Here is a 15,486-nt window from a genome sequence, read left to right on the forward strand (position 1 = left end):
AAGATCAAAGAAACAGCATCATGCTCAGGGCAAGCATGAGTTTCAAAGAAGTGGACTTGTGAGTGATTTTTTTTTTTGTCAGCGGATCACTTGACACTTTCCTATGCCATTTCTACATCTCAGCACAATGGAGAATAATACATCAGCACACATAGAAACCCACACACAAAACCAAAAACAGAAACATAATTCAAACCCCAAATCCTCTAACAATGGCTGAGTTTAAGCAAAGCAAGATGACTTCTTATGACAAGCGACACGAGGCTCTTAGGGCGGTCACTTCTTCAGTCGTGTTTCAGTTTCAAAGGTACTTGATCTGGTCGTAAAACAGCAAGTAGATAATCTAGGTGTAGGATCTGAGAAACTTGTATCTTACTCATATCACTAACATTTTTACTTTGGTTAATGTTTCAACTGCACATTTTTCTCATTCTTTTTTTTTTCCCTCAAATCCCCCTGTCTGCCAATTACTTATTTAAAACACTCAGAATCAACAATCCTTCCAATAGTTGTGATCAGCCTAATTAGTATATTTTTAGCTCTCTTCCTTTTTCTGCCTTAACCACCAGCCTTCAGCTAGTTGGTGATAACCGTATGGAAAAGTAGGGATCGTATCCATAGGAGCAAAAGTGCCTCTATTAAGAGGGGCTTTCCTTACCCTGGTACCTGGTTAGTTGGCACACCAGCCACAGGCTTTACTTTGTGTTACTCTATGGCTTTCTTCTGGTAGCTGATTTTGGGTATCACAAATCAAATTATCTTTTGTTTTAATTCTCTGTTTACCAGGTACTCAGGAATCAGGAGTCATAGTGATAAACGAAGCCCTCCATTCATTAAAATATGTTCTTTAGCCAGTACAATAGCTCACAATCACTTTCTCCCAGATCAAATGTACTACCAGGCCTGTTAAGACTATATATTTGGACCATCTGGATTTTCCCTGTTTTCTTGTACCCTACCTACCTTTCTATGAGGTTTTTAATTAGTAATGAAATGACCTAAAAAACAGGCCAGAGGGCAAAAGAAGGCAAGTGATTCCAAACCGCTTCCTCAGCTGTTGATTAAACATTTTCATTTAAAAACAGATGCCACATCTGTGATGCTTCAACAAAACATTATAGACTGAAACTAAATCTGTAAAATGATTTGAGTTCCATGAAGGGTTTTCATGCCACTAGTATTTAGAGCAGTTTTAGATACTGAAGTTAAAATATGTTAGTTCAGGTTAACACATTTCTGGGAAAATAAGTTTCCTTAATGTAAGATGTAATGATAAATTATAAATACACACATGTATGTAAAAACTACGTATCACTTTGCTAAGGAAAGATGCAAAACATAAAAGCACACCATGAGGCTTGAGAGAGAACAGCATCAGTTGTAAGGATTAATGCATAAAGCATCACAAAAGCCAGTGCATTCATAAATGTGGAGCTTGTGCCTTTTTTTTTTTCAATCTTAAACATGGCAAAAAATTCATTATACAAATATTTACCTTTGACACTTGAACTTTTGGAATTACTAACTGCTCCTTTTAAATTGTTTCCAATTATTCATTATGGAAAAGGGAGGGACAAAAAATACCAGAGGTTATTTGAAAAGGTCACACATGTATCTTTCTTTACACTTTCAAAAAAGGCTTGTTGGCAAAGAGAACTTCATGCTGGCACCAATAACATGGAAGACATTTCCTTGTTTTAGTATGAAAACCAAATCCCTAAAGGACAACCCTTTAACCCTTGTGTGTCATTTAAAACACAAGAATTGGCTCCTTGGTGATGACATGTGTCACAACCTCCCTTCCCTTCAGTTTTTTCACGAGGAGGAAAAGCTAGTTCCTGTAATGCAATTATGTAAGTATGTCCTGCTCCTTAGATAGTCCAGGATTTTTTTCCCAAATGTATCACAGAATAAGAAAATGAACTTACCACCTTCAGGGCAGGTACACAGTAAACTAAAATGACTCCAAAGTTTTCGAATGTGGGTACAAGGGGCTGCCATGCTAGTGTGCACTGTGAGGACTGCAGATGTGCATTCCCCAGTTCACCTCACTGTGTGTTTTATCTTATTTTATTTCTTTGCTCTGTGTCTCAGAGAACCTTCCATCATTCCAGTGATAGGATAACACCCTGAATTTTCAACTTAAATGAAAAAAGCTGCTGCTAACAAGTAGCTTCCATGGCAGGATATTAGTTTCCTGTGGATCTAATATGAATGGGAACATCCATCTTATGCAGCCCCTCCTTTCCTCCCCACCAGCAACACTTTACTGATCACGACAAACTCACCTGTCACCTGGCTTAGCCTCCTCCCTCCTAAGCAATTCCAAAAAAACAAGTGATCCCTGCAATTGCAAATAAGGGTATGGACCTCTCCTTTGTGATCCTGGAACTGCACCAGCATGATTCCTAGGAGCTGGTTTTGGGATCCAGGCTCTGGCCTGGCCATTTAAAGGTACAGATACTTTCAACAGAAGGACACCACAGGGGCTCAGGAGACGGAGGAGGGTTCGCTGGCAGGAGGCCCAAGGATGACTGCTGGTACAGTGAAGTAGCACCAGAAGAGGTGTGAGCCGGATTAAGCTTCCACTTAAGTGTAGGTTGGGAGAAGGCAATGGCACCCCACTCCAGTACTCTTGCCTGGAGAATCCCATGGATGGAGGAGCCTGGTAGGCTGCAGTCCATGGGGTCGCTAAGAGTCGGACATGACTGGGCGACTTCACTTTCACTTTTCACTTTCATGCATTGGAGAAGGAAATGGCAACCCACTCCAGTGTTCTTGCCTGGAGAATCCCAGGGACGGGGGAGCCTGGTGGGCTGCCATCTGTGGGGTCGCACAGAGTCGGACACGACTGAAGCGACTTAGCAGCAGCAGCAGTAAGTGCAGGTTATCAGGGAGGGGGCCATATATGTCCTGTTCAGCACAGAATCCCATTTGTTTAGTACTCAGATGTCACAATATAAAAGGTCACTGAGTGAATTCATAAATTTCAAATATACTAGTGACTGAATAAGGAAGTGGAATGCATCTACTGTTTCAGGTGGGGCAAAGTAAGCGGATTGGGGGAAAATGATACTTTCCTAAATCCCTGAGAGTGCCTGGTTTTTGTTTTTCTTTTTAAATTATGTGGCAAGAATAATATTCAGCAGTGGGACAACATCTAAAGAGTAAAAAGGCCTTGTAAATACTCTAAAAATCTTTCTTGACTGGACAGGAATGTCTGTTTGAATTGGGTATTTTACAAAGTTTATAAAGTAAGACCTGTAATATCTGAGGCTGGTCACTAAGCATAGCACATACATGGAACCCAAATCAACTCAACATTCTTCACTGTCCCACAAGAGCCAACAGGTTGGATGTGCAAGGCCCACTTATTATTATTATTTTTAAAATACCAATCTCTATGAATTCTGGCTAATCGTACCTGAAAAGTCCTTTGTGAGTTAACCACTGTTGGATATATAATCTTGCTAATGTTTTCCAAATGTGTCTTATATACCTTAAAATGGTTATCTGGGCCTTAATACAGAAAATGCAATGACCTAAATTTGTAACCTGGGTTTAAGAGGATAAAATTAATCAGTATTTCTGACAATTTCTCACCTGCTGAGAAATTCATTCTTCCTAACCATAGTCCATAGCCGGAAGATGAAGGTGCAGGACAAGTCAGGAATGAGGAGAAGAATGATAGAGAAAGGGAAAAAGATACAAGATCAAAAAGGATGACAAGGGGACAGGAAAAACACACTCTTCGACATGCAGTCATTGACAGTGTTAGTAACAGTACCAGCTTGACAAGGGAAGATATTCATATTTTTAGATTAAATTTGAGTTTATAGAGAAGAATTCAAGAAGTTAACAAAACAAAAACAAGCTTCTGATACATGCACACAGTCAAAAAACAATTTGTTACAGGAAAAAAAAAAAATGAGAAATCGTCACACATGTTCAACCAGAAAACAGGGAGAATAAAAACAAGATTATATCTATAAAACAATTCTTTATTCCAAGAAGATGCTAACAAATAGCTTTTTAAAGTTAAGGTTTGTAATATGCCATTCGACAATTTGAAGCACAGTTCACCCAACTTTATAACAAATCAGTTCTGTAATGCCCTGCATCACTATCACCTAGCCACATAGGAATCATTTGTTCTAGCCAGTCATTTAGACAGTTCCTCACTCTATGCTGGGTTCAGTCTCTGGGTTGGAAAGACCCTCTGGAGAAGGGAAAGGCTACCCACTCCAGTATTCTGGCCTGGAGAAGTCCATGGATTGTATAGCCCATGGGGTCGCAAAGAGTCAGACACAACTGAGCGACTTTCACTTTCACTGTATACTAGGTTTTAAGGCTTAAATGGAATATTAGGAGCCTCCTAAATCCTTCCATCCTCTCACATAGCCTGCTTTATTTATACCTGGCCTCTATAAAGGAGAAACATCGTATCTTATACTTAGCCTATACACAGTACAAGCCCACTCTTTGCTTTATCTAGATCCTGAGTCTTATGAAGCAACGCTTCCGAATCACTTGTGTTTCCTGTATGATCTGACCTTGCAATAAAAAACCAAGACAAAGAGGGTCATGCAGCTGCCTGTGAATGAACAGCAGCTGCACGCAGCATTGTGTTTTTAGCAAACGTGCAACAATTTCCCTCTATTGTGTAAAAGAAATAATCATTAGACTAAAAATCCACCATTGTACAGTGTTAAATCTGATCATTTCTTAAAGATGACTTGACAATGATCTTTCACTACTTGCTGGAAACAAAAACACCACACAGGGAGGTTGTCATACCTTTCTTGGACTTTCCTGCATTGAACAGAAGAAAAAGGACAAAGATTTCATTCATTCTAAAGCTTACAAAGGGATGGGTCACAAGTTGTACAAAAGCCAATAACCATTTCAACTGTAAGAGTTGAGTTCCTGGGCTCTTTGCTTTAAACTCTGCTCTCAGAGGCCTTTGTTTGCATGATTCACACTGTCAGGTCTATGACAAGAGTGCTTATTGAAGGAAGGCTTATACTTACACCATTGTCCTTGATGGATCCATTATGAATAAGCAGCAAAAAAACAGTTCATTTAAGTTAATAGTATAAGTCGTGAAAATGATAAGGTCTATTTTATTTGAGTTAATGAAAAATGTGCAAGGTCCAATTTTTTCAAAACCATGGACTTTTACTTGGCATTTGCTATTTTAATGGCACCAACAATTGACGGTGAAACAATTCTAAATGAAATTATGATTCATCCTTCCTGGTCCTTGCGGCCCACCTGTATGGGTTTAGTAGAAAATCCTGCCAATTTTTATGGTTCGTTGTAGTTCTAAAAACTGCAGTCCCTACCCACTCCTCCTCTGGGTCAGGGAGCCAAAGGTGGCAGGCTGGCCTCATAAGATATATCACATCCTCTCACATCAACACACACATGATGCTTCTCTATTTCTTTGGGAACTGTCTCATCATGACCACATGAAACTCTTTAAGAGGAACACCACTCAGAGCTGCAGCGGGGGAAGACTGAGGCTGCAGGCTTCTGGGATGCACAAAAGACCTATCAGTGAAGAACAGGAGCACAAAAGACAGGTCAAAGACAACAGATTTGGCAGAGGGCACCTAATGTGACCTAAGGGAATTGGCTCAGCTTTTTCTCCATGAACCTAACATGGGGAATCCCATTATTTGAGGGGAACACAGATGAGGAAAAACAGAGATCGAACATCCCTTTAGTTTCACCATATTCTCACAAGAATCCTCTAAAACAATGTTGTTTACAGCCCTTTTTACAAATCTATTTGCTATACAGGTCTAGCTTTTCTTACTCTATTTTAAGGAAAAAATTTTTTAACATAAAGTATGTGTTGTGGCCAATCTGAACTTTGATGTCTTCAGCCAGTGGGAAAAATGTTCAAAAAGAAGTCCATAAATATCACAGAAAAATGTTTCAACAGAAAATAGACTTGACCCACAAGTGAACAGTAATAAATGAGAGCCAAATATACTCATTTATGTTTAATTATTTATAAACTATGGGATATTTTTAGTTTATTAAGAAATTATGATAAAAGAGAAGTCAAATGCATTTTATTAAAATAAATAAAACCTCTCATATATTATAAACCACTTTTATGAATACCATAGCCTCTATTAACCCTTAAATCACACTGGTAATGATATGAAATCCTCTTTCAAGGGTACCTATATGTATGTACATCTCACTTAGCCACACACACACACATAATGTATACATGCATATATATATACCAATATATAAACATATTTCTGATGGTAATAGTGATTATTCTCTGGTGACATTAGCAAAGATGCCAAGCAGTCAGAATTGCATCCTAGCCACCTTAGAGGGAATAGCTTTAAAATGAATGCATTGAGAGGAAAGATGCCCATCATCCTGTCAGCATCCCACTCACATCCTGGGCACACCTCCAACACTGAATTTACCACATTTGATTGAAATAATCAGTTATGTTTCTGTCTGCCTCATGAGATTAGGTATTTCAAGGGCAAGGATCATGTCATTTATTTGCATTTTTGCTACCTGGCACCATAATTGCTCAAAAGTCAAGGCCAATATAAGTTGACCTAAAGCCCCATTTTAACACAATAAATCTAATCTCCACAAGGAGCTCACCTCTGGAATTGCCTTATTTTCTTCTAGCCGTACACAGACTGCTTGAGAATACCATTAGAAATGCAATGTATTATTTCAAAGAAATAGAACATGCTGAGAATCCAAGTCTACCTGAAACCTAACAACCGCATAAAAGTTCAACCCACATTAGAAGGCCTGAAGGAAAGTCTGTGCTGGGCCACTAATTCTGTGTGTTAGCTCAGGGAATCTTTAGCTCAATGAGTCAGTCCTCTAGTGGGAGAGTGGCTCAGCCACAAACCAGGGGAGTGACTTAGCTAAGTGCCCTGATAATCTGTCAGAATCTCAGGGGTCTTTTTTTCTTTCTTTCAATCAGATAAGAAGGTTAGTAATTCTCTAGGGGCCTTTCTGAATGGAAAATTCCACTGCATTTATAAAAAGTGTAATGGGAATATACCAGCCATGTGTGCATATAGTAAAACTTATCTCAGTACAACAATAAGAAGATTTATATATACATTCCCCCTCTTTACATTAAGAGTAAAGCTGATTGAATCACTTTGCTGTAGAGCAGAAATTAATACAACATTGTAAACTATACTTCAATACAATTTAAAAAATAAAAATAAAAAAGTGACATTTAGGACTTTGGTTGATCCCCTGTCTAATGACCCCCAATTCTGTTCTGATTCCCTCTCCCTGAGAAATTCTAATGCTTGACAAAGGGCTTGACCCCAGACTTAAGATACCTACCTCTGAGCATCCTCCGAGATTCTGAGTCTTTGGTCATGGTTGCTAGCGAGTGGGGGAGCACGCTGCCACAGCTGTTGCTCTGTCCCAGGGGCAGGTGGCCCTGTGAGAACCAGGAGGAAACAATTCAGGCAAGCTGCAAGCCCAATGGTCCCTTCGGACACAGCCACATTGCTGTTTGCCTAACTCCTAATTAAGTGCAGAAGGCAGGTCTTTGCAACCAATGTATTGATGCTAAATGGTACAGACCAGTTGCTGTCACTCCCCCAGAGCTTTGCAGCAGCCTCAGCATCACAGCCATTCCTCCACAGGCAGCAGTTCCAGAAGTGAAGACAGATAGGGAAAACACTGTCTAGAACCACCTTCGAGAAAAACTCAAAAGTCCTTCATGCGCCAGGGGCAGAGAGTAGATGCAGGGACAAGAACACATGCATGTCATGCACAAGGACAGAGGAGATCACACACATGACAAGGGCACCAGCTTCCATCTGCTCCTAGTGATCAAGTGGGCTAAAAACTGGAGAATCCTCCTAACTGTCCCGGTGGTTTTAGCACTCTTTTAAAATAACAAAATCCTAGTGTAAAACATTCTGGGAATACCAGTTTATAAAATAGATAAAAAACAAAGTTATTCTGATTAAGGGCAAGAGAAGGACTCCAACTTCTGTCCCACTCAGAGCCTCCTTCTCTCTTGCCCTTGCCTTCATCCTGCCATGACCCTTCAGGCAAGTCAGCAGAACAGGAGTGAGAGCGACTCAGGCATCACACCACATGGGCTGACATTCTAGCATCAATGCCAACCAGCTGAGGACACATGGACCACTCACCTAGCTTCTTTCCACTTCAGTTTTTCCATGTGTACAATGGAGATACTAATTAGTATTAATACCTCTACTGCATGGTGTTGAGTTTTATAGTCAAACGATACACCTAAAAGGCGTAGCCCAGTGTCAGGTTCCAAGAAATGATCCAATAAATATCGGTTGCTAATACTCCAAGAAGCCAGAGCTTACATCCTCCAATTTCCAGATCTAGGATGCAGCCCTGGGAGTGTGTCATGGAAGTGAATGCCACTCACCACTTGTGTGGTGGCGGCAGAACACACCCTGGACCAGGTGCTGTGGTCCCAGAGCTTACAATTCCAAATGTCCTCTGAACAAGATAGAAAGTGCAATTCAGTTATGATGTCTGCCCAACAAGCAAACTTAACAATCTATTATTGAGCATTTTCTTTAAGGCCTTTGCATGTCAGTCAACATAAGGACAGAAAGACTCACTGACGGTGAGGCTCGTGATTCTCCCCATGTCCTACCTTTGGGGTGGTGCTTCTCCCCATAGTAGCACTGCTGAAATGTGGGGATATGGAAGGTGTGGTTTTCTTTCGAGGCAAAGTGTCACTCAGATAGAGGCCTTCCTGGTGCTGTTTTTTCCTTTCTTCCAGACTTCTAAAATGCTTTAGATGCAAATGTAAAGCAGAATAGCAAAACTTGACTAATTGAAACAGATCACTAAAGAAATTAAGAAGTATGCATTTACAAAGAAGCTCTGGAATGTTAACACAGACTAGAAAAAAATTATTCAACTTATACTCAAGTTCGCTAAGAGACCTGGGCTAACATTTGGTAAGATACATAGACATGAGAAGTATTTATTGCTGAACCTCGAAAAATTCAGAAAAATCCACCTGTCACTTTGACAGTAGTGCCGGTTGCCTTGGGGCCTCAGGGCAACTTACAAGTTATTATGATGGTTGCCATGTGGATGGCAGAACAGTCAGTGGACAAAGCATAAGTAGTTTCCCCCCTTGTCTGTCTGGACAGTTCTGTGTGATGGCACAGATCCCAGAGTGAGGAGAATAAGAAATGGGAGAAGGAAGAAGATGAAGAGAAAGCAAAACAGGGAAGTTGGTTTAAAGATGGAATCATGTTTCAATCACATAAACATACTCCAAATCTACATGATGTTTCCTTATAAGGCATCCTTCCAGACTGAAAAAAAGATCTTGGCCAAGGAGCCTCCATAGCAGTCCCTTACATTTGAAAATCCTCCTGTTGACCATTTCGCATTTTTTTTTTTCCAGATTCCTAAGGCAACATTTTGCCAACTTGAAACTTACCAATGTTTTTCTTAGCCTTCTCCAAAATGTCTTCGATAGGAAAGTTATTCTCTAATTAGAGGTTCTTTAGGTTGGATCATTTTAATACTAAACTCAGGCTTCTGAAATATCTAAAAATTAATGCAACTCTGAAATATCAAATTTTCTATCAATCTTCCAACATGCCAATCATGAAGAATATCTTCACTTTAACTTAACAATTTTCTATTTATACTAGACATTTATTAACCTAAAACTAGCAAGGAGATATGGTCCTTTAACCAAAGATAATAGATAGGAAAGGTAGCTTTAAGAAAGTTAAGAGAAGGGCATAATGAACCAGAGCTCACCTACTTTGGGAGGTCTATTGACTGACACCTTAGGATCTTCTGGGGCCAAATTCATGTAAGGATTTGATTATAGTTCAAAGTTTCAAAACAAAATGTTTTGGTGGTTTAGTTGCTAAGTCATGTTCGACTCTTGAGACCCTGTGGACTGTAGCCCACCAGGCTTCATTGTCCAAGGAATTCCCCAGGCAAGAATACTGGAGTGGGTTGCCATTTCCTTCTCCAGGGGATCTTCCTGACCGAGGGATCAAACCTGGGTCTCCTGCATTGCAGGCAGATTCTTTACCAACTGAGACACTAGGGCAGTCCATGAGTATTCATAAAATGTCCTAAAAAGAGGGCAACACGTTTGGAAGAAGAAATTGTTTATTTTAAAATATGTAATAAAAAACTGTTGTTCTATGGACCAAATGCACTGCTTGTGATATGACTCTGGACAAGCTGCTTACCAACACTGAGTCTCAGTTCCCTACATATCAATACAGAGATAGCTCATATTTCATGGGATTGTTAGAAGGAAGAAATGAGACATTTGTAAAATGCTAAGGAAGTTTTGACTCACAGCAGAGGAATGGTATCTACTATTATGGTTTCAATAATGTGTAAGGAAAATATTTTGTGTTGGCATGGCAACTTTGTATACCATGGATTTTATGGAAATAATTACTATGATTTTGAAAAATACCTGAAGTTGCAACATTTTGACTGAATGGGAACTGAAGCCTGAGGATGTGAAACTAGCTCCAACATATCAAAAGCCAGGAGAGGACACTCAAGGTCTCAAGCTCTCTAACAATCCCCACACTCTTAGGGCCAAAATAAATGTTCTTTTTAAAAAAAAGGAGTATGCACCTTATCTTTTTAAAAAATATCTTTGGAAAAACTGAAGAAAAAATTTCACATCAGTACATCTGTTGTCAAGGTAAAATTCCCAAACTCTAAATGCCAGCTCCTAATTACCTGCTGGTCCTGCTGCTGTTGCCTCCTGTGTTTCTTAGCTGGTAGAGGAGGAGGTGTGTCATTTAAAGGAAAAGAATCGACAAAGGTAGCCACGGCTTCAGGCCAAGGGGCTGATGGAGGTTGAGTGATAGGATGAGAAGAAAGAGTGGAAGGAAACATAAATCCAGGACAGACAGACGATCTTTGCTTTAAAGGAGAGAAAAAAAGTATTTATGTGTCCATATGAAATGAAAGAATAAGACAAAGAAATGAAATCGATAATCTCATTGTTCTGTTTTCTTATATGTTACTCAAGGAGTCATAAATGATGTGGAGTATCTTTAAATTTAGCCTTGTGTTCAAATCCCACACTTGGATTAGTAGGAAGTATTTTAATTTACTATTATTTATCTCTCCCCAGATGTTTTAAAGCAGCAGAAAATGAAAAAGAAATCCGTACTGTAAAACAAAATTGAATACAAAATCAAACTGGAAAGGTGCTTCAAACCAACAATTTTAGAAAGTCTCTCTGGTTTCTAAGAAAACTAGGCTGGGCTAGAGCGCTAAGATAGAGTTTATTCTTCTGAACTTCCTTCTCCTAGTACTCTATACTCTGTACCATATTTCATGGTTTCAAGTATTATTATTAGCAGAGCATTACTTCCCAAATTGGTCTGTTTTTTAAACTCCGCATCACTCCAGCCCTCTGGTCAACCAGACATATCTTTGTCTCACACACCGTCGTTTTCTGTCAACCATGGGTTAATTTTTGACATGAGGAAAGCAGTGAATGAATGAAATGGCATGCCAACACACCTCTTTACTTTGTGGCTGGCTCATCAGCACAGCTGTGGTAGGCCCAGCGGCAGCAGCATCAGCATCAGCAGGGAACTGAGTGGAAGGGGGGAGATTCGTGGAACTGCCACATGACTCATTAATTTCATTTACAATGATATAGCCCTAAAAGGAGGAATTGATACATTAAACATGAGGAAAGCAGGAGCTGAAGCATGCGAGAATATTAACGCTCCAGTACAATGGAGTTAGCTCAGAGCATCACAGCCAGGTATCTGTGGTATTATCAAATGTTTCATTAAGGCAATCATCAGTTATTAAAATGGATGTATGGTGCTTAATCTTGAAAACTTGTATTTCCAACATAAGTAAATTTTCAGATAAAATCAAAATGACTTATTATAAATAACACAATACCTTTGATTTAAAAATATCCATCCATGTCAGCATTCATTCTGTTGACTGAATAAGGTTGTCACTACACAGCATTTAAAATAATCACACACAAAAATAAATCTGAGACATAAAATCGACAATGCAACCACTCTCTGATTCAAGAGACTTTTCCATAAATCTTTATTTTTAAGATTTTCTCTTTTTCTCCTGTTGCCTGACAAACTAGAGAGTGAATAAATATAGATTAGGGACTACTGACTTTTGCACTAAGACATTTACAAATCAGTAGTTTATTTTTAATAGAATCTAGTTTTTAGGCATCTCAACAAAATGAAAATGAAAAGGACACTATTCTCCTGTGAGCCTTCCCTAACAGAAATGTACACGCACTTGTGCGCGTGCACACACACACATCGCGCACACACACACACACACACACACACACACATCGCATACACACACACACCCTTAAGGCAAAGTTGCAGCTCAAGATTGTTTCAGTTTAAGGCAACTTCCCTCTAGAACAGTGAATTTTGTTACTTTTAAATTCAATGATTCAGTTGTGGCTTCAGCTTAGAGAAAATACCCATGAATCAAAATCTTTGAGAATAAAAATTTCTGAATTTACATTTGAGGAAAAGGCCCTTGTAAATTACCACGGAAAGTAATTGTACAGACCATTCATATTTTCACTACATGAATAAAATAGTATGAAAAAAGAATAAAGGGTATAAATTAGCATCTCTCTTTTAAAAGTAAATTGTGTTAAATTTCGGAGAAGGCGATGGCACCCCACTCCAGTACTCTTGCCTGGAAAATCCCATGGATGGAGGAGCCTGGGAGGCTGCAGTCCATGGGGTTGCAAAGAGTCGGACACGACTGAGCAATTTCACTTTCACTTTTCACTTTCATGCATTGGAGAAGGAAATGGCAACCCACTCCAGTGTTCTTGCCTGGAGAATCTCAGGGACGACGGAGCCTGGTGGGCTGCCGTCTATGGGGTCGCACAGAGTTGGACACGACTGAAGCAACTTAGCAGCAGCAGCAGCAGTGTTAAATTTAATATTTGAGTTCTACTTGTCCATCAATCCTTTCAGACAGTGGCTCCAGGAAAGGTAAGATATTGTTATGCTGGTAAAGCAAAAATCCCAGACGAGAAAACAAGGTTTTCACTGAGAGTTTATAATTCTGACAAAGTAGAGAAAACCAGAGTTGACTGTTTATAAATTGAAGATATCAAAATTCTGCTGAATTTAGTTCTGCACTTCAGAAAGGGACAATAAGATAGTATGTAAAGTTTTATAATTTAAACTGAAGAAAGGAAGTTGAAAATTGGGTTGTTAAATTTATTTTATCTTTGAGAATGAATGAGTAGCAACTTGAGTTATTCTTTGGCTAAGTTGGTAGAATCTTTCAAAACCAAAATTTGATTCCTACATGATTCATATAATAACCTATTATAACTGTAATAATCTAATTAATTGCTTAAAAATGTATATCATTTTTCAAAAGTGGGACTTATTTAAAAGAGTTGGATATAAATTCATCATTCTTTTAAAAGAAATATAGAGAATGAGAGAGTTGGGGGGAGAAAGAAAGACAAGAGAAAGAAAGAAAATTAAAACATCTTCTGAGCCAAGTCCGCTAGACACGAGAGAGAACACATAGCCACGCAACAAACATGAGAGTTGCAGACACACAAATACAGTCAAAACATCAAATGGGCTTTCAACAACAGGAGGGCTGCAGAGAAAAAGAGTAACTCTTTAATAGGAAGGCAAAGATTTTATTCTTCTAAGAGGTAAAGAGACCTTAGACCCTATCTAATGCATTTGGAAGCCACAAGCCCTTCAAACTCACGTCCAGAGTCACACTGCATACCTTTCTACTTAAACCTATTCTTTCTCCAGTCTTCTCTATCTCAGTAACAGCTACTCACCACCCACTTCATTATTCAAACTGGAATTTTTAACAGCAGCATTCCTGACAATGCCCTTAACGTACTTCACTCCCACATCCAATCTATCAGCAAGAACTGTCAACTCTACCTCCAAAGCATTTCTGCATCTAGCTGGTTCTGTCCATCTTTCTTTATTTGTTCAAATTCAAGTCACCAGCACCTCCAACTTATACTGCAATCACTGCCCCACTGGTTTTCCAGCAACTCTTCTTTATAATCCAGTAGAGCAGCTCAGAATGATCTTTAACAAATGGATCTCAAATAATGTCACCTCCCTGCTTAAAACCACTCAGTGGCTTCCCATCCACATAAAATAAACTATATTTCTTTAACATGACTCACAAGAGCCAGCCCCTGCCCGCCTCACTGACATAATCTTATTCCTCTACACTCCATTCACAAGCATCCTTTATGCAGTGAATCTGCCAGTTCTGTGTTGTAAATAATGGAGAGAAACTCCTTAACTGAATGGTCTAATAAAGGTTTTGTGGAAACATTTCACAAAATGCTTCCAAGGTACGTATCAGTACGTATCAGTCACACCTGTTATGTGATGAGCATTTACTTCACACACACACACACATATATACATACACACACACAGAGAAAATATTTTCTATTTTCTATGAAGGAATTCCTAACTTTACTGCTTTTTTTTAAAGCAGTTTATAAAGTGGTTTTTGCTATTACAAAAAATTTTATGCATAAGCAAGCTTTTTCTTTAGCTTTTTGAAAAAAAAAAAAAAGATCAAGAAAGCTCTTTCTTTCTGGTCAGGGTTCTAATTTTCCAAATTAGAGTTAAAATATTTTTACCATTATAGGAGTGTAGCTCTATAAAAAGATAGTTGGGAAAGGGTGGTGATGGGGTCTTGGGAAAGATGAACGTTTGGGATAAAGAGGGTGTACAGCTTAATGTAAACAGGATTTTTCCAATTTAGGGCGAAATAACCCAGACAACACTGGGGGAAAAGGGTAGAGATGTTTGGGGGCTTTTCACGTTCCAGAAGACATAGGAAAAAGAGAAGAAAGTAGGAAAGATGAGAAACTGAGAAAGGAAAATGCAAGAGGAAAGAAGAGCTATTAAGACTAGTTTTGGTTTGGATCCTAAACGTTTGAAACCCCAAAGTAACCCACATCACTATTAAGCAAAGTGTACACACACACACACACACACACACAGCATCTGCATCAGACATAAAGATAATCCCTGAAATTCTCAAAGCATAAATCAGGAAAGGCAGGAAAACCTCAAAGCACTGAGTGCTTTCACAAGTCACTTCAGTTCACGTTTCCCAGTCAGCTAATCCCAGAAAACTGAGGTACATCTCCTGAGTTCTAAGGCGATAACGAGTGGACATGTAAAATCACAGCTTACCTCTTTCAGAGTATTGGGGGTGACAGGAAACCCTTTCCCCCCAGAGAGGCTGGAGTATTTCTTTTCCAAATTACAAAGATTTTCCTTTTCCTGAAGGAACACAAAATCTATTAAGCTGAGTCAACTTTGTATTTTCCTGATGACTAACAATGTCACTCTTGCATGGGACTTATTGACTCTTCACATAACTTCTTTTGTGAAATGTTTCAATTACAGCCTTTTG

General features: G+C 39.1%; 1 protein-coding gene across 31 annotated transcripts in view; it reads right to left on the bottom strand.

The window, feature by feature from the left end:
- Positions 1-15,486, bottom strand: part of PHLDB2 (pleckstrin homology like domain family B member 2) — a 241,188-nt gene that overhangs the window by 20,350 nt on the left and 205,352 nt on the right. For 10 of the 31 annotated variants that reach the window (XR_015165849.1, XM_086406982.1, XM_086406992.1 and 7 more), the window contains 5 exons: positions 15,264-15,353; positions 11,554-11,697; positions 10,759-10,944; positions 8,669-8,809; positions 7,360-7,459 (listed from right to left, as the gene is read on the bottom strand). Coding sequence is in view for 28 of the 31 variants with exons in the window: in XM_086406982.1 (XP_086263108.1) it covers positions 7,360-7,459; positions 8,669-8,809; positions 10,759-10,944; positions 11,554-11,697; positions 15,264-15,353 (661 nt within the window). In the remaining 3 variants the exon portion in view is untranslated. The remainder of the gene's footprint in view (positions 1-7,359; positions 7,460-8,668; positions 8,810-10,758; positions 10,945-11,553; positions 11,698-15,263; positions 15,354-15,486) is intronic. The other 21 variants (XR_015165935.1, XR_015165931.1, XM_086407052.1 and 18 more) reach the window with 3 other exon arrangements.

Source organism: Bos grunniens, chromosome 1, assembly GCF_055505025.1.
Source record: "Bos grunniens cultivar Pamir isolate PY7600 chromosome 1, Bosgru_T2T1.0, whole genome shotgun sequence".
Lineage (NCBI taxonomy): Eukaryota > Metazoa > Chordata > Mammalia > Artiodactyla > Bovidae > Bos > Bos grunniens.